The 22,430-nt window shown below is 35.2% G+C and overlaps 1 protein-coding gene across 1 annotated transcript in view; it reads left to right on the plus strand.

Annotated features, from left to right (window-relative positions):
- LOC150092468 (uncharacterized) overlaps window positions 1–22,430 on the plus strand; it is a 123,966-nt gene that overhangs the window by 16,078 nt on the left and 85,458 nt on the right. Inside the window, exons 2-3 of the mRNA XM_090414871.1 lie at window positions 1,151–1,171; window positions 3,761–3,811. Of these exons, the coding sequence (XP_090270997.1) occupies window positions 1,151–1,171; window positions 3,761–3,811 (72 nt within the window). The remainder of the gene's footprint in view (window positions 1–1,150; window positions 1,172–3,760; window positions 3,812–22,430) is intronic.

Raw genomic sequence — 22,430 nt, forward strand, 5'->3', positions numbered from 1 at the left:
CGGAAGACATCAGGTGGAACTTGTCTTGCGTCTTGGTATATGACTTGCGCACTGTACAAAGTATGAGATAATCCATTAAACCTTTAATCAATATCATTGATAAAAATGAGAACAACAACAACTCTTCCGACTCTGTGGAACTTCCAGTAATCACACTCATCTAATCAAAGGCTTTCCATTCTCTGCCTTCTGTCTCTAAACTATCGTTTCAATCACTACGTTGCAGATCCATAATGCCAGATCTCATCAGCTGTAACTTGAAAGATATTTTCTACTCTTGGCGAAGTCATAAAAGTAGATAGCTCTATTTTACAACAAAATATCTAGAATGCTGTGCGATACTTCGGGAAACTTATTTACACAAGTAAGGAACCTATTTTAATTAATGCGAAATGAAAAACGTAGTTTGTCTGTAGAGATTAAGAACCCCCCCCCAGAAAAAAAGGACTAAGTAATAGTAGAGTAATCTAACGACATTTTTAAAAATAATGCTTTAAGAAAACCAGAACATCTTAAATTATTTAAGATGTTCGAAACGAGTTGAAAATAGAAAGCTTGAAGAATGGTGAAGACAATGAATGGAACTGAGTTATCAATAAAATTGTTGATAGCTTGAACAAATATAAAATCAACATAAAATTGAACTATTTTTGAACATGGTAAGGCAGGTAATATATATAAGTATGAAAGACGTTATCCTCTGTAGATCTCTAAAACGATTCGTCTTCTCATATTTCTATATGAGAAGAGAATGCAAAACAGCGTTTGGCGAAGTTTTTGCTGCTCAGTTTTGTCTTTATCGCATGATGTAATCCGATTCCTCAAATTCAATAGCTGTTAAAAAGAAAGTCGCTTTAAGATAATTTGAGAGTCACAATAAATGGAATAAGACAGAGAGTGTAAAGAATTTGAGAAAATGTCAAAAACTGTTGTCTTTCATATGAAAACTGAAAACGATGAAATTTATTCACATTTCAGCGAAGTGTATGTGTACCCTTTTCAAGAAGAATGCTTTGAAATAATATAATATATCTTTATTTTATAATTGTGCTTTTTTAAATTTCACTTCAGTAATTTTTGAACAATTATATTTTTCAAAAATAAAACTTTGGAACTGTTTTCTTATTTTCTTTTCTTAATCTAATTTCAGAAAACCTGTGAAAAAGATGAGGTAAGCATAAAAGATTTTTTTTAATGTAAATTATTGTTTTTAAAGTAAATGTTTGACATACAAGGATTATGTAAAACGTAAATGAACACATTTACAGCAGTAGGTCTTTCTCTCTCTCTCTCTTTCTACGATGCATTGACTTACAACTATTCTATGCATTTTTGAAACATGGGTACGATTTCCTCAAGAATATTCAGGTACTTGCTCCATTAACAGCACTAATATCTTCCAAGACATTATATGGCCGAGTGTGTGTGAAGAATTCGCATTGAGTACTAAGCACAGTTTCGATCATCATTAATCGAATCGATGAACATTCATAATCTGAAATATTTTCGTTAGTTTGCGTAAATGGAGGAAGTGAACGGATAATATGTGAGTAGTAGCTTCATTTGAAGTTTCAGTCAAAAATCTAAATTTCGTATTCCATTGCGTTTCAAAGCCGATTTCTAATTCAGATGTGGAATCACTAAAAGACAGAGTAAGATTAGTAAAGGCAGTGTAAACCTTATCTTTGAAAGTTTATTGGACCGCATCAGTGGTATATTCGCTGTCTGTCGGTATCTGTCATTAAAGAGGTGGAAATCTAAAGATGGATAACGGTTGAATCGGATGATGATGATGATGAAAGCATGATCATCCGATTACTGAATATGTACATTGGGGGAGGGGTCTATCATTACGACAAGAAATGTTTATATTATTACTAACTTTTGATCGACAGTTGTCTGTTAAATTATTCTGCTATCTGTCAGGTCTCCATTATTGTAAATTTTCATATTTCGGTCTTCTGAGGCACTTAACTTAATCAATCCATCTAGATCTTGATCTTCTTCTGGGTCTTTTTTACTGCCATCCTGGCAGCATCAAAATCCTGTTTTCGTTACCCTTCCCGTTCTGGTTAAATGAAGGCCACTCACCTGAGACAATACAATTTACCTTTCTAATATCTACATTTTAATATAATTCTGTCAATAATGCCATCTGTTCATTTCCCAATTTTTTTTTTCTCAGAAGTCTCATATCTTTGGTCATCACTCTTTAATCAAAGTTCTATTTCTAAGCCAGCTCCCAGATCCATAAACTTATCTTAGTTGGAACAGTGTCTTTTATACTGTTACTACATTGGTGCCTTCCATAATTTCTCTCTCATTCCATATAAACTTAACTCCCTAACATATCAGCTTTGTTAATTCTGGTTTACCTCCATAATTAGGTTGCCATTTTAGCTAAAAATTGGGCATTAATAGCTAAAACGGTTTACTTATTTTATAGGCTTTTATTCAGGCTGCATTTGATATTTTCATAGTTTTTCCTTTTAATGCTGATCTTAATACGAAATTTATTACAGCAGTTATCCATTTTAAGTAAGGAATACTGTTGATTAGTAATAAATTTATTAAATAATATAACTCCATCTGCATAAAGTGGATGCAAGCTGTCTCAAAAAATTATTGACCACCATCAGAAACCTTGCTCAGTGTAAAACTTCAAACACGGTGTCATTTGAAATTACAATTGTCCGAGAAAGATATTGGACAAAAAACTATCACAAGCTGGTGTGTTAAGTAATGTATTATGCTCCCAGTATTCAGTCAAAATTGCGAAGAGTTTACGCTTTTTTAAAAGAAATCTAAATTTCAACTATTATAGAAATTTAAACGATAATGTAAAACTCTCTTCGTATTCAATCACAACTAACTGCAGTCAGTTATGATAAAGATATAGAATATTCACCTGAAAGTTAATTCTTTCCTATGCTGTTCTCTGTATGAATATGCATGTAGTTTATACAACATAAACTACATACAACTATGTAGTTTATGTGTTATATGTTTATATATAAATACTTTATACAACATACCACGTTATAAGTTTGTTCAACTTATAAAGTACTTGGAGCACAGTCTTATAAATACCGCATTTAAGCTGAGGAGGTCTGAGGTGACTTGACAATTTTGTTTGTCTTCTGGAGGAAGATTTCCATATGTAATATACACATACGCTAGTATGTAATCCTCATCCCACTCACTGTACAAAGATACAATAGTTTTACCACGTTTCTGAGTGAAAATCGCATAAAGTATATATAAAGTAAAATAAATATAGTTAATGAATATTAATTTGTTTAATGAATCAATTAAGGGAAAAATTAGCTAACATTTAAAAGACATAAACAACCTATGTTTCGTCTTTAAAGTTGTTTTTTAAGGTATTATTAAGGCCACCTTTGTTGATGGTGGAAAATATTAACTGTCTTGCGGTGATTTGACCTTTTTATCGCGGTAGTCGGATGTTTTTTTTTGTTAATTGCTATAAACTTATCCATATACATCGAATTTAAACTTGCTTCCGAACGTCTGTCGGTTAGGGTATCCGTTCACTGACTCTTACCAGTCTGCGTAAGTCCGTGCAAACCCATGTCTCATAAATCGGAGAAAGTACAGTTTAAAAAAAGCGTAAATGTTGATGTTAATGGTATGAAATTGTTTGACTTTTAGCAGCTTCATTTCGAATGAAGCTAATATAGAGTAACAAATGTGCAATATTATTTTAGCGTTATTCTGATGTGTTTCTTATTACTTTCAGAAAATATCTCTCTTGAATATCTCACTTCCCTTGAATGTATCTTTATCTGTGGTAAGTGTAAAAAGACATAAACTTTCTGTGGTAGCTTTTATTTCAATAATACTAATACTGCCACTACTACTAATAATAATATGGCGACTAGATATTCGTGGTTGGTTTATAAATTTTATTTTATGGCTGAAGTAAGTAATGCATTAAGGCCTGTATATATATATATATATATATATATATATATATATATATATATATATATATATATATATATATATATATACGTCCCGTATTTTAATGAAAAGATAAAATTATAAATATTATGTTAAGCAATCATAATTTTCAATATTCTCTTCGAATAATCCAACTTAAATTGATTTGCAAGCCGTAAAAATTGACAATTCGAGGAAATTAATTGTGTTTACAGTTTAAGGCGGCGGCATGGCAGCGATAGACCGTTTCATCGGTTGCTGTTCATTTAGTATAAGCATTTTATCTATAGTTCTGTACAGATATATTACGTTGGCTTATTTTCAAACAGTTTTTATTCGGACATTGTGCGGTATCGGTACAGCACGTGGATGTTATTTCCATAATTATTAAAAAATAGTTACGTTTTTAGAATGTGTGATATTTGGCTAATACATAAAATATCTGAGTGAAGGTAAATTAATTTTCTTTATTAATTGTACAAAGATAAATTAAATTTTGTTTGAAAGCCAAACGTCTATTTTTCTGGCATTGATGTTGCCTTGGTGTTGTACTACCAAGTGGTTACTTAACACTTGGATTTGCCGATAGTTTTTCGGTATGAAACTCATAGATCTTAGTCCTAATTCTTAGAGTTTCGCTTACTGGCAGGTAAACATCAAAGGATTTGTATTCCCTTCATGAAATTTTGTTTCTTTCCGCCCTTAACAACGCCAAAACGAAAGTGCGTTTTTAACGATGATTATTCGAAAGAATGGAATTTTATTGCAAAAGGAAAACAAAACGACGAAATTGAATGCAAAATCTGTAGAGGAACGTTTAGTATTCCACAAGGGGGGGGGGGCGATCGGATATTACACATCACATTAACACTTAGAAACACAAATTCAGCATTTCGAGTTCCAGTTCCAAAAGTATCGATACTTATTTTGTAAAATCAAATACAGCAACAAAAGAAAAGTTATTGCTGTCGAAATAACTCTGGCATTTCATGGCATAAAGCATCATCATTCTTTTAATTCGAATGATTGCAGCAGCAAACTTGTTCCTATCAGTGCCGCGCCGTAGGTAGGAGGCGCCCCTGTGCAAAACGTTTTTCAGCGCCCCCCCATAAAATAAGTTTCGATAAAGAATTTTTACGAAAAATTTTGCGAAATATATATATATATTAAGGATACCAAGTATTTTATAAACTTGGTTTTTTTATCCTTCTCCCATAATGTATTGCAGTATACATCTTATAGTGAGATGTGTTTTACATTATGTGAAATACTAAGAATAATGATCAGATCTTTACCCACCTTTGCATCGAGTTGTCCTGGTGTTTCACTACCTTTAGACTTGAACTACGTTCAGGCGCAAACTTAACTGTTTTGCTTACTTGGGAGAAGGAGTAAAAAAACCAAGTTTATAAAATTACTTGGTATCCTTAATATATATATATTATCCCCAAGGTAAAAAACTTTTCACATATATATATATATATATAAACAAAAATTACTTTTATTTTAATATAAAAAGAAATATTACATAACAAAGATAATTTGGAGATATTCTTTTAACTATATAACAATTAGTATAAATGTAGATTTATTTTACATATTTATCCGTCTTGCTTTAGCCGCTACAAAATTTTTAATAATAACTTTAATGTCTAATGAATCCATAATATTATTTTCAATCGATATAATTGATAAATCCGTTAGACGGATTTATCAATTATATCGATTGATTGTTGACCGAGATGCGAGGGTGGAGAGGCAAATGACAGACCGGTGCAAGACATAAGTAGAGAGGAAGTGGTTTGGGTACTGAAAAAAATGAAGAATGGAAAGGCTGTGGGGGCAGACCAGATACCTGGGGAAGTGTGGAAAAGTTTGGGCAGTGAGGGCATGGATATGTTATGGGATCTGATGTGTAAAATAGCCCAACAGGAAAAGATACCAGAGGAATGGAGGAAAAGTATTCTGTCCCAATCTACAAAGGAAGAGGAGATGTTCAAGACTGTGGCAACTATAGAGGAATCAAGCAGATGTCACATCACACACATTAAAAATATGGGAAAGAGTAATTGAAGCAAGGATACGGCAGGAAACGAAAATTGGTGATTAGCAGTTTGGATTTATGCCAGGAAGAGGGACAACAGATGCGATATTTGCGCTAAGGCGATTGATAGAGAAATATAGAGAGATGCAAGTGGATCTTCACATGGTATTTATAGACCTGGAAAAGGCATACGATAGAGTGGCCAGGCAGGAGGTATGGAGGTGTATGAGGAAGAAGGGGGGGGTGTCGGAGAAGTACGTGAGGTTGGTGAAGGAGATGTATGAGGGAACAGAAACTCAGGTCAGGTCTAGTGTCGGGATGACAGAAGGGTTTCCTATTGTCGTAGGGCTACACCAAGGGTCAGCTCTGAGCCCCTACCTCTTTGACCTGGTCATGGATGTACTAGTGGAGGATGTCAAGAAGGAGGCACCATGGAGCATGCTGTTTGCCGACGACATTGTTCTATGCGAATCATCCCGAGAGAAGCTTGAAAATACCCTGGAAGAGTGGAGTAAGGCATTGGAGGAGAGCGGCATGAGAATTAACCGGGTGAAGACTGAATATATGTCAACGGGGAGTGACGAGGATATCGTCATACGACTCCAGGGTGAAAGGCTAATTTCAGGGAAGAAATTCAAGTACCTTGGGTCGGTTGTCGAGAGGAATGATGACCTGGATGAGGAAATACAGCACCGAATAACATGCGGTTGGATGAATTGGAGGAAGATGAGCGGGGTCCTGTGCGACAAGAGAGTGAGTTGTAAGAGGAAAGGAAAGCTCTATAAGATGGTAGTGAGGCCGGCGATGCTCCATGGTGCGGAGACGTGGCCTATAACCAAGGCACAGGAGAGGAAGATGGAGGTAGCGGAGATGCGGATGTTGAGATGGATGAGTGGTGTGACAAAGAAGGACAGGATAAGGAATGACTACATCAGAGGGACGGTTAAGGTGGGACCAATTGGAAAGAAGATACAAGAAAGTAGGCTGAGGTGGTTTGGACATGTTGAGAGGAAGAGTGTGGAGTATGTTGGTAAACGAGTGGAGTATATGGAGTTGGAGGGAAGGAGGAAAAGTGGCAGACCCAAGCTTAGGTGGAGGGATAAGATGACAGAGGATCTTATGGAGAAAGGATGGAGTCCGAAAGACGCCCTGGACTGGAGAACTTGGAAGAGGAAGGTTAAAGATTGGTGCGCCGACCCCGTTTAACATGGGATAAGGCAGAGTGGAAGAAGAAGAATCGATTGATTGTTGACTGCAAATAATTTTTTATTAGTTTCAGGTTTGAAAAACTTCTTTCCCCTGATGCTAAGGATATTGGTAATGTTAAATAAATAAGCATCACAATTGCAGTATTCGGAAACGTGTCGGTTAATTTATTTTCGTATATATAGTTTAAAACATCCTGAGGAGCCGACTCTTTTTTAATAAAACATTGCAAACTTTTTAATTCCTCAAATAAAGTCATACCATCAATATCGCGATTGTCGGAGTCTTGATTGTCGCTCAGTTCTAAGTGCAAATCTTTACAATGTTTCAATAAATCTTCATCGCTCCAATCTTTTAATTTGCTAATGTCTCTTATAACTTTAAAGTCCTCGCTACGTTGTTTTAAGAGTATGAATCTTTCCGTGACTGAAATTATTGTCGTGTCTAAAATCGCGAAGAAAAAATTTATTTTAAAATTTTGTTTAGGATCATACGTTGTCTCATCTGATTCTTCGTAACCAAACATTTTTTTTTTGTTCTTTTGCGAATGTCTGGAAAAAGAGGATCAATGTTAAGATCATTTGTTATTTATGCAGTTCTAATAATACTTTCAAAATATTGGTCTGTTCGGCGAGTATTTAATTCTTGTTAAACATAATCAAGATTTTCTGTAATTTTTCCTATATCAAATGTCGGATTCTGCATTATTTTGCTTGCAACATTTACGAGACTTAAGATTTCGTACCAACCATGAACAGAGCAAATAAATTTAAATGAATAAATCTTTGAAATTAAGTTGTCTGCCTGAACTCTAGAATCGATATCTTCAGTTTCATCTTCCGTAATATCAAAAAGAGCCTGGTAAATTTCATTGATATTATTTTTAAGTGGCTTTATTGCTTCTACTCTACTTTCCCACCTAGTAGCAGAAGGTGGTTTCAAATTTAAAACACTAATATGTTTTTTTAATATAGCCCAACGCTTCAGAGATATTGAAAAATAATTATATAATTCCCGTATTACCCCAAAAAATTTACAATTTCACAGGATATCTTAGCTGCATCATTAACTACCAAATTTAATGAATGAGCAGCACACGAATAAAAAAAGCCCTTGAATTTATTTCAAGGATTTTTTTCTGCAGTCCGTTATCTTTGCCTCGCATATCTGAACTGTTATCATAAGCTTGGCTGCGTGAATCCGAAATGTTAATATTCAATCATTTTAAATATTTTTTTATAAATTGAAATAGTCCTTGCCCAGTGGTATCTTCTACAGATTGAAAACCCAATAAATGTTCATGAATTTCTGCTATATTTGTATCTCTGTTTTGATTAACAAATCTAATAACAATAGATAATTGTTCTGTGTGGCTTATATCCGGAGTAGTCAAGAATTAATGAATAATATTTCGCCTCTTTAACCATTTCTAAATTTTTGGTGGAGATTGAACTTCCCACTCATTCTCCAAAAGCTAGATAGGGTATAAAGGCCTTGCCTACTCCCTATAAGGGAATAAAAGTCGTTAGCTGATTTTATTTTTTAATATTTTTTGTTTTATAGCTTCAGAAATTATACGGATGATTTCATTTTGTATTTTATCACCTAAATAATGAGCAATGTTCCTTTTTTTGTGATGTTCGGATGCGATGCAAGTGTTCTGCCATTATCCAATCAAATTTAGCGACAGTTTCTACTAACTTCAAAAAATTGCCGTTATCGTTTTCAAACAGTTTTTGTGAAGAACCTCTAAAAGCTATACACTGTCTTGATAAATATTGTATTATGTAGATTAACCGTTCTATAACAGACTGCCAATATTTTTTCTCAGTTTCGTATAATCTTTGTTGTGTGCAATCAATAGTGCATTTCTTAATCAATTTTAAGTTCGCTGTAATTTGAACAGTTTTTAATGTGCGCGGAACTTGTCTCGTGTATTTTTAGTATATGACTCAAATGTTGCCAATCGTTACAATCGTATTCGTTAGTAAGTTGGGAATTTTGACTGCCGAATATTTTGCAATAATAACAGAAAACCGAATTTCGCGATTCTGAATAAACTAAATAACTTCGTAAAATTTTTTCTCCATTTGCTGAAGTTCGATAATAGTATGACGTGGAAAACTTGTGGCCAGTTTCATCTTTGGGAAATTCTTTATTAACTACTTGACGCGGGAAATGCTCAACTAAACAATCTCTAACTTTGGTAGTTATATGATTCGGCCAAGTACCTGGAGCATTAACATTAAAATTTAAAGTAAAATTTGAAGTTTCGTGAATCCAATATTTCTTCTGCTGTAACTTCTGTAGACAGTCCAGTCAGGCCAGTTTCATTTTCGCATGTAACATTTGTTTCTTCATAGTTATCTTGTGTCCTCTCTTCTTCTGTAGTAGAGCTACACGGAGTACTTGCTTCGTCAGAACTTTCTGTTCTTCGTTTTTTTTATGTGGTCCTGAAGTTAAAAATGTATTCAGTCATCCAGCCAATTTATGTCCCAGTTGTACTCGTTGCAATTGTCTTTTCCTGTTTTATGCACCAGATAACTTCTTTGGCTTTTTTTTTCTCCGACATCTAGGGGTTAACACACTTGGTTAACACACTTACTTTAAAATAAGAAGAGCATTAAAAGTTGTCCACCAAAATAAATAATAATTTCTGAAATTTTCCCTTCAACTTATTTTTTAACCTCTTACCCGACTATTATTTTTAAGGTGAATGGCCCAAGACTGACTATTTTCTTTTTTATTACAGAATTTGATTTTTCAGATGTTTTGAATAATAAATATGCTTACATTTTAGGTATTTTTTGAAAATTAACATATAGAGATATTAGCCACTGATTGATTTCTCAGTGATATTTATTTAATATTTTTTACATTCTGGTAATTGTTTAATAATTAAAATAGAATATTAAAATTATTTATTAAAGAAATTAGTAAAAGTACCCCAACCCCAATGTCTACCAACCAGGAAAAGAATAAATATATAAATCAATCTCTTATTGAAAATTATTTATTTTCTAGACGTCTACCCAACATAAGATAAAAATCTTTTGTTTTCAAAATAAGATAATTTACTAAAATAAAACAATTTAACTGATTTTCAAACTTGGCAAAAATATAATAGATGTACTTACTTTACGTGAATAATAATCAAAATTCACAAAAAATTTACTAAACAACAATAAGTATATTTTATAAAACAAAAGGCAACTGCACAGTAACTGTAACGCACAAAATGGAATAATGCAAAAATACATCAAAAAAGTATCAAGAAAGGGCCAATTGCAGTATGTGTAAACAAACTTAGATCATCTAAAGAGTTTTATACTCATAAATAACCTATGTTTATTAATTTAATTCGAGCCGCGTCAGCCTGACGCGCTGATAGTCTACCCTGCATATATACGGGATTTTTAGCTATGGTCCCTCAGCTGATTAATATGTTTATAATTTATAAAATATTATCTTTAAAATTTTATTTGTCTATCAAAAACCTAAAAATGAGTACACAATTAAATTCAAAGTCAAATTGTCCAAAGTCACTTAAACACAGAATACACAATACACTCAATATGTTTCACATTCAAAATTGAAATACGCTGAAAATAATGTAAGAAGTGCATATTTGGGTAGAGGCTATTTCGTTTATCCAAATTCGAAGCGGAATTTAAGAAAACGAACATCGTAATATACCTATGTTTCAGACTAAATATTTTTGGATAGATCAGTGTTTCTGAAACTTCAGATATCCCTGTACCCCTTCTTTCATTTCCTTTATTACCGAGTACCTTTTCAAAATAATAATAATAATAATAATATATTTCATTGTAAATGTATGTTTTATTTGAATTTAGATGTACATTTAAACAACAAAATATCATTTATTTTTAATAGAACAAAATTTATAAAGATACTATCCATTTTTGCTTAATATAAATAATTTATCATCAATGAGAGGAGTGAAATTGCTTATTTCTATATCTGCTATATTGCTCTCTTTCGTGCGTTTTATAAATCCAATCTGTAACCAATGATCCATACTTAAGAATTTGAAAGCTAAAAAAATTACCGTATTTACTCGAATATAACTCGCACTTTTTTCCAAGAATTAAAGGTAAAAAATCGTGCTGCGAGATATATGCAGGGATTTTCGGAAACTAAACTTTTCAGAAAAAAAAAACTAAAAATGAGTATGACTTACGAAGAAGCTTCTATTCTCCATTGCTTCTTCTGTCCTCGAGAACGGTTTCCTTGTGTGCAATCAAAGTTATCTACCCCAATACGGTCATCTTCTTTCCCATTATATCGATAAGCAAAAATTACCAGTAATTTAAGACTTGAGATACGCATTGAACAATCCTTGACAAATTACTAATGAGAAGTGAAAGATGTGCACGATTGCAGGCCAGTAGAGAAAAAGCAACTATTAAGAAGTGCACATGATTGGTGCGGTATTAACAAAAGATCGAGCGACCCAAACAAAACAAGCTGACAATTGAATTGAAATGCTAATTCTCTTAAACCGATTTGCATAATATCTGAAATGCATTCACTATACATTTCTTAGTTTTAACACGTTCATAACGGGGTAGTGTCAAGCAAAACCATATGTTGCACCTGCAACATGTGGTTTGCTTGAGTGTATATAGCAGTTTCTGATGGAGTGAAGATGTGATTCATTAGTTAGTGTTTATATTCCCAGTTGTCTGTAATTGCACTATTTGTTGAGAAATATATTACACGGTCTGCAAATGTCTGTGAACTTTATATATATATATATATAGACTATAAAAGTTTATGAAATTCACATCGTATCTACTCTATGGGTTGTTTCCGTAAGTATCCAATAAGTGGATTCTAAAATGTTTAGTTTTAGTATGTATGAAAATATAATAAGCACATATTTAACTGTCAATGGGAAATGACGCCTTTTTTATTTGCTAACTAAACGCTGTATTTTTGTAAAATATCTTGTTGCCGTAATACGGCTGAACGAGCGCCTTTATTAACAGCCCTGTGAGGCAGGCTGCCTCTATGCTACATCCTGTCGACGGTACTGGGCAAAGCACAGCATAAGAATGAATTCACAGTCTGTCTTAAACTAACAATTTCCTCTAAAAATATAATAAACAATCGAGCATATTTATAAAATTTTCGCTGAGTAGATGCTTACTCTGTGAAATAAAATCTGTGGTAATATTGATAACATTTCACTTCAAACAAATTATAATAAAACTAGTGATGTATTAAGTTAAAAATGTTGTTAGATTATTAAGAATTCATAATTATTTGACTGATTTAAAATTTCATTTTTATTGCATTAACTATAATTTGTAATTGTGTAATTTATATAGTACGATATAATTCAAGAATAAGAAAATTTATGTATTTTTTTTATTATTTCCCGTGGTGAAATGGCGCCCCTATCTTCAAGCGCCCTGTGCGGCGCACAATCTGCTCAACTGCACGGCGCGGCCTTGACTCGTGGTAGTGCCATCTTTACAACGAGTTGCCTCAGACTTGCACTACGTGCAGGCGCAATCGTGACTTACTTGTCTGTTTGCTTACTTGGGGGAAATAGGATTAAAAAATCAAGTTTATATAAAATAAAATTACTTGGTATCTTGAATACATAATATACCCAAGTTAAAAAACTTTGAATACATAATAAATATATCCAAATTAAAAAACTTATATATATATATATATATATATATACTGTATATATATATATATTTAATGAACAGTAACCATTAAAGCCATCATATGTCACTAGCATTTCTTCTTTTAAGGTTTTATATATGTATACGAAGACGTAAATGAACAAACGCAGCTAAGACCTTGGTTCGATTTCTTTCATGGTGAGAAGACTCTTTGTAGTGACTTTTCAATTGAAGTAGCGTTAACAGCTAACTGTTAGCTGTTCTGATACACAAGGGGAAACGAGGAATTTTCATTTTTAACATACAGGAGTATCTCCCAGAGACTGCAGACGCATTCAACAGACAAAAATACCATTAATTTGTAAGCGTACATGCAGCATTGTCACACAAAATAAAGCGGTCATCAATATAGCGTCCCAATAAGCAGAAGCGTAACCTACATGGTTTAAGTAAGCAGTCCCGATAATGTCTTCTGAGAGTTATAAGAGTGAAATGACATGAAACCTGTACAGTATCGAAGCTGAAATGGTATAAACGGTTAAAGAATGGTTCACAAATGCACGCTTAATGGAATATGAGCTAAGCTGAAATTATTATCTTTCAAAGCATGACATACATCATATCCAATGTGTGATTATGCATGTGCACATATTCGTGAAATTCTTCATGAACGATGATACAAGTTGATAGTTGTGATTCTATTGATTACGTGTGCCTAACATTTAAGAAGCTCTCTTGAATTTTCTGTAAAAGCAGTTATGGTCAATATGGGCATAGATGAACTATGGATGGGTTTTGACGGCAGCTGCTCGTGTTCATATATAAGTACTGGATAGTAGAGGAATGGTAGCGATCGGTTTAGAGAAGCAGTGCCATGAAAATACCTATTGCTACATTATATCTCTTCTATAGGTATTTTCATGGGAAAGCGACTGGAGGGTGTTGGAGAGAGATGGGTCATCAGCTAAGCAAATTGCTCGCATTTATATACAACCAAGCATTCTGAGGGAAGTTTTAATTGCAGCACCCCTAAGGTTATAACAGCATTCTAAGGTGAAGAAGGGTCGTCTGCCCCACAACAGCTCAGGACCTCATTATACCTACAGGAAGAATGGCTCGAAATTTCCATTGATCGCTATCATATGCTTGTTTCAGTGTGAAAGTACCGGGTGATTATAAAATAACGTCAACTGTTCAGAGCCCTCTAGCGAGTAATGTGTTGGACGAAACACATCAATATTCGGTAGACGTACACAGTGGGACATGCATGGAGATTCGATTTAACGAAAACAAAATAATATCAAAAGTCGCCAACAGTAGAAATTTTGGTGCTGCCAAATTTATTTTAGTAGGTGTGACTAATGAATGACTAAATGGCAAATGAGAGACAGCACACATCAATTTCATGACGTTTATTGTTAATTACAACTGAGGTTCAATATGACTACCATTCTGATGTTCCAGAAACTGCATACGGTGCACGACATTTTCCACAGTGGCTCGCAACATATCGGAATTGATTTGTCTCACGTGTAACGTTATTCGATCTTTCAAAGTTGGAATATCGGGTACATGTCCTTGATACACAATGCTTTTAACAAATCCCCAGCAGCCAAAAGTCATAAGGTTGAGATCAGGCGATCTCGGTGGCCATGGCGTGGGAAATGCACGACTAATGATTCTTCTGTCAGAGAAATGTTGTCGCAAAACACTCCGTACCTGAAGTCCGATGTGGGGTGGTGCACCATCCTGAATGAAGATAGTCGAATCGAGACATCCTCTTTGCTGCAGTTCTGGAACCACAAAGTTCTGTAGCATATTTGCATACCTTTTAGCATTGACGGAACAGGTCACTGGTCCATTTTGGCGATTTTCCTCGTAAAAGTATGGACCGATGATAAAAGATGCCGTAAATCCGCACCACACTGTGACTTTGGGCGAATGGATAGGCATCTGCAGACACACGTGCGGATTAGCTGCAGCCCAAATGCGACAGTTGCGTGTGTTAATTTGCCGTTCAAATAAAAGTGCGCTTCGTCACTCCATAAATCTGCCACAGCCATGCATCATCCACTTACATGCGCGCTAGGAATCTCAAAGATAAGTCGATTCGTGTGGTCGCATCACCAGGGCGCAATTCTTGAACATGACTGATTTTATAGGGGTAAACTTCAACATCTGATGTAGGATTTTCCACACTGTTGTGTATGCGATATCCGTTTGCCGGGATATTGGTCGTGCACTGCTGGTACCCTGCACATTCGTCATCTCCTGTTCCACAATAGCAGTTGCAACTTGTTCAACTTGTTGGTGATTGATTGGTTTGCGTCCCCTGCCTACCTGCACTGCTAGAGTTCCAGTAGTTTCAAATCGCCGAATCAGTTTTCGTAAGTTTGTTACGCTAATCGGTCCTTTTCGTAAATTTTTCATACGCCGAAAATCACGAAGACATGCACTGGCATTATTGTTCCGCTGATAATAGAGTTTGACTAACAAAACACGTTCACGTAAGGTAAGAGTCATCGAAAAGCAGTTCGTCTACGAATGATAAGAAATCTCATAGGCTTTCCTTTTATTTGCATGATTGCTCACAAGAAACGCGATAATGCAAATTAATGCATTTTACTCGGTAAACAGCGCCAAAAGTTCCCCTATTGGCTACTTTTGGTATACTATTTGTTTTTCATTAAATCGAATCCCCGCGTTCCACTGTGTACGCCTACTGAATATTGGTGTGTTTCGTCCAATACAATACTCGCTAGAGGGCTCTGAACACTTGACGTTATTTTATAATCACCCGGTATGTCCCGTAGGTTTCCTACAGTTATAGCATGGAAAGGACTTCCTATATCGTCCTATATATATAATTGGTTTATATTGAATATAAACCAATACTACATTAGCATCGTGGGTGAACTAAAGATTTTTTAAAATCATATGCATCTATTTTGTTTCATAGACCTGAGACCGAGCTCTTGAGATTGATCATGGAACTTTTTCAAGCTACTTCATGCCTCTAATAAATGGGAAGGTGGTCTTATACCAAACGACGAACTTCATTTCCTACCTAAGGACAACCATAAACATCCATATCCATGAAGGGATTCAAACCCGCTGCCTGTTGATTAGAGAGCGGATACGTTAACTACTTAGCCAACGTAGCTAACCGAGTGAAGGAAACCTTTTGATCATATTGAGGTCATTGATATACCAGTGCATTGAGGGTATATCAATGATCTTAATATGATCCTTGAGATAACTGTGCAACATAAAACAACGGGTTTCAAATATTTGCGTTATGTTTTATGTAGAACTGAGATTTCCTTTACTCGATTAGCGCATTGCTTCCTAGTATGTAGAGAATCGAGATGCCACCTAGCGTATTCTAATGTTACCAAGTAAAGTAACTTATGCGCTCTTACATTCTTACACAATGCTCTCCTGTAATGATGATGGTATTTTTCATGACGAAAAGATTTATTATAATTATATTGGATATTACTTATATCTGCATTTATATTTGCCAGTAATTTTGGATGAATCGATTGGACATCTGCTCTCCAACCAAATCAAGTCGCGATTCCCTTTCTGCAATGTACATGAATGGTTGTGAATTTCTCTAGGCGATAGAAGAAATTCACGGCATGATGATGAATCCTGCCAGAAAAAAGTTCTGCGTTTGGTCGTCTCCACAGGAAAATTTCCTGCGTATTTAACCATCAACCCATTCACACATACACTGCTTGGAAAGACGTCAGGATGAGTAACAAACAGCCATGGCACCCACCATAATAAGATGTAAACCTCCTTTCGCTGCGATGACTGCAGAAAACAACGGGACATATTTTCCACGACCGTACGACTGCGATCAACGGGAATTTTGGACCATTCATCCCGTAGGCATGTAATGAGGTCCTGGACTGTTGTGGGAAGACCCTTGACTTCACTCAACGCTCCAGTTCATCCCACAGATGTTCAATACGGTTCAGGTCAGGGCTCTATGGAGGTCAGTCAAGTGCGGTAACGTTCATTTCTACAATTCACAAACCACTAGTAACAGCAGCAGCAGCCTTATGATACAGCGCATTGTCTTGCTGAAAGAAACAATGATAAGTTCCGTTGCCATTGCCATTACACCGCCATCTCTGAATTTCATAGTTGGGGTTACGCACTCTGGTAAGAGACATTCAACGTCATCCGCCACACCCACTCCCGTCGATCTGCTAGGCAGAGGGTGTAGTGTGATTCCTCTCTCCATAACACAGCTTTCCAAACTACCATATAGCAGTGCACACGCTGTTTGCACCAACGCTGCATGCTGGTTTGGGTATTGTGGACATTCATATTGCAGTCCTACCATTGAAACTCATGTTGGTAGCCTCAATTCTGAATGTTTTTGTTCAAATTCGTGTCCAGTCGATGCCTGGAACTCTGCATTCAATGTGTTGGCTTACGAATGGCGGTTTATACATAGTGTCCTTCTTAGCGCCCTACGCTCACTTTCGGTGAGTGTGGTGGGTCGTCCACTGCGGGTAACATTTGCAGTTGACTTTCTCTGTACTTTCATCTCAGTACGGTATCACTGATCGTTAAACTGAGAGGGCCCAATTTGTCAACAATTTGAAGAACAGATAGGCCTTCAACTAGGCATCCTATCCCAACGCCTCTTTCAAACTCCGTCAGTTCCCTTCTCGCAGCCATTTCACAAGGACGCAGTTGCATTAATTTGGGAGCATCATATTCCACCAATTTATACCGGCTACAAACACGTGACTCGTTACGTGACACGATGCACCTTGTCCATGTGGGTGCCCGTTGTCTTCTTTCCAAGTAGTTTATATGTAATCTTAACTAGTAATTTTTTTTAATTTACCATTACCATTTACAATTTATATTTTAGAATTACAGACTCTTTTAAATCTTCTTCACATATGAGTAATGCATTACAATAATTCTTTTAAATAGTTATGAATAGAATGTGTTACAGAGATAAAAATAAATAACAAATAAAGAAATGGCACTAGAATCTCATTGATTTCGAAGACCGAAAAAGCCTTTATGAAGAGGTTTGCAACTGCTCAGTATGTGTTTTAAATTTTCTATAATTAGAATGCATTTTCCATTGAAGTCGTTAATTTTAGGTCTAATTTGATAAGCTTTCAGTTTTATGCGGTCTGAGTGCTGTTTGTACTTACAATATTACAATAGATAACAATAACTATTCAGATATTTTAGGTTGTGTTACGAGTCGTTTGCCAGCGTAATTATGGTTAGTTTTCATAACTATTCCATACAGTGTATTGTGAAGTCTGATTGCATAAAGAGTTGTGATAAGTCTCGTAATCAAAAACTTATCTTTGATATTATGGTATGTGATATAATTTTTCAGTAATAATAAGTACCGTCTCTGCTTCTGCTTGAAACTCTGCTGAGAATTTTTGGTTGATGCATTTAGCCTCCAAAGCACCGTTTAAGCGAATCTACTATGAATAGATTTGTGCCATACCAGGTACTAATTTATAAATACCGCGGAAAATTATTTCTTATATTGGCTTTATGCTTTTTTCCTCCCAGAAATTTGGATTTTTCATTCTGCAATCCGGCAAATAAGTAGAACACAGTTTAGAGACAAAAGAATACTTATGCGCATAGGACTAAACACCTTATTTTAGACTTATATTTATGGTTATCACGAAATCCAAGAATACTTAGATGGTAGTGGGAGCTGAAGGGCATGTTAGAATCACCGATAATGATGATAATATTTTCTATTCTAGATCTATTAAATATTTTAAATTATGATCAATTTTTTACGGTTGCGGATTATATTTTGTATCTCTAATATTATTCAAGGAGAGCAAACGAGTGAGCAACAGAGAGAGAGATACTTTTATTTTATTTTATTTATTATTATTATTATTAATTTTCAATAAAATATCAATCATATTTACAGAGACATCTGGTATTACGCATACGTATATTTCTCTACTTTTATGAAGAGAGTTTGCTTTATGTACATTTCATCGTTCAATTACTAATACGTGCGAAAGGAGAAAAATTAAAATCAAATCAGGTCAGTGATTCAGTTATGTATTTAAAAGGGAAAATCTATCACATACATAAAGAAATAAAAGAGAGCCAGTTTGGGCATGAAAATCAAATTTGGCTGGTGATGCTGTAATTCATTAAGAACGATTCGTGGAACGACGAACGATGGTGATATAGTTTCTCCTTCCCAAGTTGCTGGAAAAGTAGCATGTGCTGTTCTCTCTACGATGATGATGATGCTGCTATAGCAGAAAGCTTCACACCTTCTGCCGAAAGCTCTGACCAGAAAGAACTGCTTCACTGCTCATGCAGTGAAGACTTTGTTACAGCTTGTTACAGCTAATTGTGCTTGACCTTCGCTGTCTCGGTGACCTTTAGACCCTCTTCCCGTTAGCGACTGTAGTGCGACTTTTAAAATGGCAACGTCCTTTGTTCTTTGTTGGTTGGTGACAGAAGTTCGCTGTCACCATTCTAAGTATGTCCTTAGAGCTCTTTTCAGGCTATTGTAGTTTGTAAGGTTTCTGTATTCAAAAGGTAATTTGTTTATCATGTCTGGGATGCAGAAGTTTCGCGTGGTCTTTCCGTAGTGATTATTGTATTTATATGTGATATAATTAGTAGTATGAGGTCTTGTTATGCGGTATGTATTTCTAACTGTCCTGTAGTTGGCATCGAAATAATGTTTTAGCAAAGCTGCATAGTGACATAAATGTTTTGCTGTCAGTATTTTGTGTTCTGACATTGCAATGTATATAAGGTCGTGATTTTCTCTTTGTTCCCAAAAGATCAGTTTTGTCATTTTATACTGTAGCGACATTAATCTATTTAATTTGTAGGGTGCACAGAAAGCATACGTTGTTATAGCGAATCTTAGTATATTTTGGCATGCTTTGTATATTAGTGTTTTTAGGCGTATGGGAACTATGTCTTTTAACCTGTAGAGTTTGCCAGTTATTGTTCGGAGTTTGTTGTGTAGATGGTTTATGTGGCTATTCCAGTTCATATCTGCATCGAAGTAAATTCCAAGGTATCGTATTGTTTCAACCTGAGTGATTGTAGTGGTTTTGCTGTTCTGTGTGTTTTTTATGCTGGAAAGTGGATGTTGGATGGTTATATATTTGTTACCAACTGGTCGAGTCAGTGGATTTCTGAATATCATTAATTTTGTCTTTTCTGAGTTTAGGTGTATGGAGTTTTTCGTGAGCCAGTCTATGATCAGATTTATGTCATGTTGCATATTTGTTTGGGCTATGCTTGCGTTATTATGGATGGATATTATTGCTGTCTCGTCTGCGTATTGGAATATTTTTTATCTTTGAGTGGTAGCTGATTAATATCGTGCGTGTAAATGTTGAATAGAGTTGGGGAGAGTACAGCTCCCTGTGGTAATCCACAGGTTACTGGGTAGCTCTCTGCTTCGGTTTGACCCGATACCTGTGATATGCTTTCTATTTTGAAGGTAGTTTTTAAACCACCTGTGAATAGGCCCCGTCTATTCCAACATGCCTCAGCTTTTCTAACAAGGTTTGATGTGTAAGTGTATCGAATGCTTTAGTTAGATCAATAAAGACTACCATGGCAATTTTGTTTATGTCTAAGGCGGTATTAATTACGTCTGTAAAGTCTTCCTAGAGAGATGCTGTTCCCTTATTTTTCTGAAAACCATATTGTGTTTTGGGGATAATATGAAAGATCTCAGTGTATGCTGTGAGTTTCTTCAGTATGATCCACTCCATAATTTGATTGATAATTGGTAATTGCTGATTAAATTTCTTTTTCCATGTTTGTATATGGGTGTGATTATGGCGGTCTTTAGCATACTTGGTATCTGTTTTATTTTAAATATTTTATTTATTAGTTTTAGTAGGATAAACTAGTTGCATGTTGCTTTATATCTTTAGGTCTGATACCATCTATTCCTGGGCGTTTTTTTGGCTTGATTTGATGTATTACAGAGAGAAGTCCTGCTTCTTTTATGGTTGGGAACCATAATGTCTGTTTTGATTGTGGTCCAAGTGGAGGGTCTCGTTTTGTGATTGGGGGAATATTTCTGTGCAGTTCTTGTATGGAGTCTGCAAAATATTAGTTAAAGTCATTTGCTAGTTGTTGGATAGGTTTTGCGTTTTTCATGAAGCTGTGTTTTATGGTTTCGGAGGCCGTGGTGTTGGGAACAAAATCTAGCATCTCATTGATCAGATGCCAGGTTTGTTTCATGTTGTTTTGTATGAAGGTTAGTTTGTCTCTGTAGTAGCTTCTTTTTGCATTTCTGATTTGTGTTGTAAGGCGATTCCTTGTTATCTTATATTCAGTTTTTAAAGCTGTGTTATTTAGATATCGCTTTAATTCTTTCCAAAAAGCGTCCTTTCTGTGTATTTCTAGGATTAAGTTTTGTGTTATCCAAGGATTTTGTGTTGTTTTTGAACGAATTCGGACTTTCTTTGTAGCTTTCGTATATATTTCCTCCAGTGTGAGTTTAATGTTGTTATATAAGATATCTGCTGAATCTGATGCCAGGTGTTCCCAGTCTGTTTTTCTTATTTCGTGGTTGACTATTTCTTCGTCTGTTATTGTTTTCTGTCGCTTTTCGTCTGTGGGACATTGCATGGATATTGTCTTGGTGTGCAGGTTTAGAGCGGTGAAGTAATTGTCTGCTACTTTGCACTTTATGACTGATGCAGTGTAACTATTTGGTGGTGCTCGGACGTTTATATGATCTAGACAGGAGGCAGTGATAGTATTTCCAAATATTTCTTCTCTAGTACGTGATGTTATTGTTGGTATTAGATTATACATGGATAATGTGTCTAGGTATTGTACAGTGTTGTTCTGGTTTTCGTTTGCAATATTTATGTTTATGTCGCCAATTATCATTAGGTGTTCGGTTGAGCATATTTCTTGGCTTGAAAGCCAGCAATTGAGTTCGTGCAAGAATTTTATCATGTTTATGTTTGGTGTCCTGTAAATAGCATTTAGTATTATGGGATGCTGTGTATTGGTGGTATTAGTGATTTCGAGGCAAAGAGTTTCAGCATGCTCAAACTGATAGACCGTTTCTTTTGCTATTAATTTTTGTTTGATAAATATTAATGTTCCACCCCCTCTTTTTGTTTGGCGGCATGATCTATTTTGTTGGAAGCCTGGAATTTGGAAAGCAGTCGCTTCGTCATTAGTTATGGATACTTCTGTAAGAATCATTGTATCAATAATATCAGTGTAATTCCTCAGATAAGCCTATAACAATAACCAATGTTTTCGGATGCTTCTGATGTTTAATATGCAAGATTGAGAGACCTCTCGTTTGTACTGTGTGTTGTTTCCATGCATCAAGCGATTCGAAAGTACAATTACTAATGTATTCTGGTGTAATTACATCTATCTTATGGTTCACATTCATTTTTGTTGTGTTGAGATCTTATTGAACTAAGTTGGAGTCTTTTGTTTCACTCTGGCAACCTGTCTATATCTTCCGAGCTTTTTATTTGTATAGACTTTGAAGTCTGTGA

The sequence above is a fragment of the Typopeltis vanoorti genome, chromosome 26 (genome assembly GCF_054136105.1).
Source record: "Typopeltis vanoorti isolate ZY-2024b chromosome 26, IOZ_Tvanoo_1.0, whole genome shotgun sequence".
Classification (NCBI taxonomy): Eukaryota; Metazoa; Arthropoda; class Arachnida; order Uropygi; family Thelyphonidae; genus Typopeltis; species Typopeltis vanoorti.